The 2,010-nt window shown below is 31.3% G+C and overlaps 1 protein-coding gene across 1 annotated transcript; it reads left to right on the top strand.

The window, feature by feature from the left end:
- Nucleotides 1-404: 404 nt before the first annotated feature.
- Nucleotides 405-1,465, top strand: LOC145126769 (putative F-box protein At1g67623). The gene is made up of 4 exons (XM_079062071.1): nt 405-544; nt 637-787; nt 880-1,054; nt 1,431-1,465. The coding sequence occupies exons 1-4, from the start codon at nt 405-407 to the stop codon at nt 1,463-1,465; spliced, it is 501 nt and encodes a 166-aa protein (XP_078918197.1).
- Nucleotides 1,466-2,010: the final 545 nt, after the last annotated feature.

Here is a 2,010-nt window from a genome sequence, read left to right as displayed (position 1 = left end):
GGAAATATTAATTTTTTAAATAATTTTATTAATAATTTAGGGTCCCCGATTAATCCCTGCTGAGTCTGATTAATCGCTTATCGCCAGTCGACCGCGAGCTACCGACGAGCGATTTTTACAACCTTGATTAATTAAAATAGAAATTGATTTTTCTTTTAAATATGAGTTTTTACAAAACTACCCTTAATAATTAAATACGAGTCATTGTATGTATTAGGATAATTTGGTCATTTTGTAATGGAACATCTTCTAGGCGCCATAATGTTTTCCGACGAAACACGTTGTCTCAGTTCTTCACTCTGAAATTCAGTCACTTTGAAACATCCCCAACTTAAAAATTCCGACAGACAAAAAACCCTAAAATCAATTTCGCAGAATCGTTATCTTAGTGAATGTTTATTATTATGGAAGCCAGTACTTCATCTAAGATTCAATCAAGAAATCAAACGAAATCCCTATCAGACGTGCCATTTGAAGTGATGGAGAAAATAATAGTCGACTTGGCAAAAATTTCAGCAGTCGAGGCTTTCAGGATGAAGAGTGTGTAAGTTTTGCCTTTGATCATTCTATTTTACAAGTGTATTTGAGTTGTCTTTACATTATCGAGCGAATATTGTGTTTCGTTTGCAATTGCAGTTTCTTCAACGAGGCAGGAAAAACGGATGAAGTATATAAACATATGGGGTTAGATGGATTACGATTTCGTGTTTTCTCTGACCAGAAACATATAGTTGTCAATAAATGCATAGAGATGAGAAACCCAAATATTCTATTCAGGAATGGATTGGTACGTTGTTGTATATATGCATAGTAGTAATAAATTTGTTACTTGTTTTGCATAACTTTAACTAGAAATTATGTGTTTAATGTTTTTTTCAGATGAAGTTATTTTTCTTAGAAGTTGAACATGAAGGGAAAACGATGCTTGAAGAAGCATCTGCATTGGGAGATTTGGATTCAACATTTGTCCTGGGAATGATGCTGATGGCTGAAGGGAGACATAGGAAGCACGAAGCTTTGGACATGTTGAACAATGCTTACCGCAGAGCTAAAGGTAAGTGGAATCTTAGAGCAACTTGTTCTAAGGTTCATCTCCACTTAAATAGGGAGGGGAGGAAACATGTACACTTCCATGGCTTCCATAGATATTGTGCATTGCATAAGTCTGTAGGTAGTGTGTCAGACGCTTTTGTGAATGGATACAAATGGGTGTTTATGTGTGACATTTGTTTATGGGATGCTTGTTTCGTTAGGTTTTCTAGGGAGTTTGGTATAATTTATGAGTAGGTTGTTGATATGTACTTTCATATTATGACAAGTAATGCTTTGTAGATTCTTTTGGTTTAATATACGAATATATAGTAATTTACTTGATAAGTAATTATTTGATGTTGTTACTTGATTAGTAAATATGTTGTGTTGTTAATAAGGGACTAAAAGAGTTAAAGTTTGTAATGATGTTTGAATGATGTTTAAATAATGTTTGAATAATGTATTTTGGACTTTTAATATTAGTGTTTATACTGTATTGTGATTATAGTTGTATGTAGCAAATGTTTGTTCTTTCCTTGTATTAAATACATATAAAATACAATTGTAAAGGCATAAACAAACATGTATTTTATTTTGGACTTGGTAATTTGGTTTAATATCAACTAGTGGAGAACCCATGCTTTGCATAGGGTAAAATTCTAAAGGAATAAACATAGAGACTAAAAGTGGCAACAAAGAAAAAGTATTGTGGCTAAAATCAAAGTAAAAAAAGTTACTATAAACATAGAGACTAAAAGTGGCAACAAAAGAAAACTATTGTGTCTAAAATCTAAAGTAAATAAGTTTATTGTTAAAATCTTGTTCCACTTTTAATATGTATATTACTACATGAATATATACTAGTAATTTGGTGAAATGTTAATATAAATGTATTACATTATGGATTATGATATATATGTTATTTTTGTCTTTTTCATTTCAACAATCAAAAGTCCAATATTACCTAGCTATAAAAGG

This window comes from Lactuca virosa, chromosome 7 (genome assembly GCF_052849685.1).
Source record: "Lactuca virosa cultivar CGN04683 chromosome 7, Lactuca_virosa_CGN04683_v6, whole genome shotgun sequence".
Classification (NCBI taxonomy): domain Eukaryota; kingdom Viridiplantae; phylum Streptophyta; class Magnoliopsida; order Asterales; family Asteraceae; genus Lactuca; species Lactuca virosa.
This window is presented reverse-complemented; position numbering and strand designations above follow the sequence as displayed.

Excerpts from the sequence above, each read along its gene's own strand:
- LOC145126769 (XM_079062071.1), top strand. The coding sequence starts at position 405 with ATGGAAGCCAGTACTTCATCTAAGATTCAATCAAGAAATCAAACGAAA. Across the intron at positions 788-879 it reads TTCTATTCAGGAATGGATTG|ATGAAGTTATTTTTCTTAGA; the intron begins GTACGTTGTTGT and ends TGTTTTTTTCAG. Across the intron at positions 1,055-1,430 it reads TGCTTACCGCAGAGCTAAAG|GGACTAAAAGAGTTAAAGTT; the intron begins GTAAGTGGAATC and ends GTTGTTAATAAG.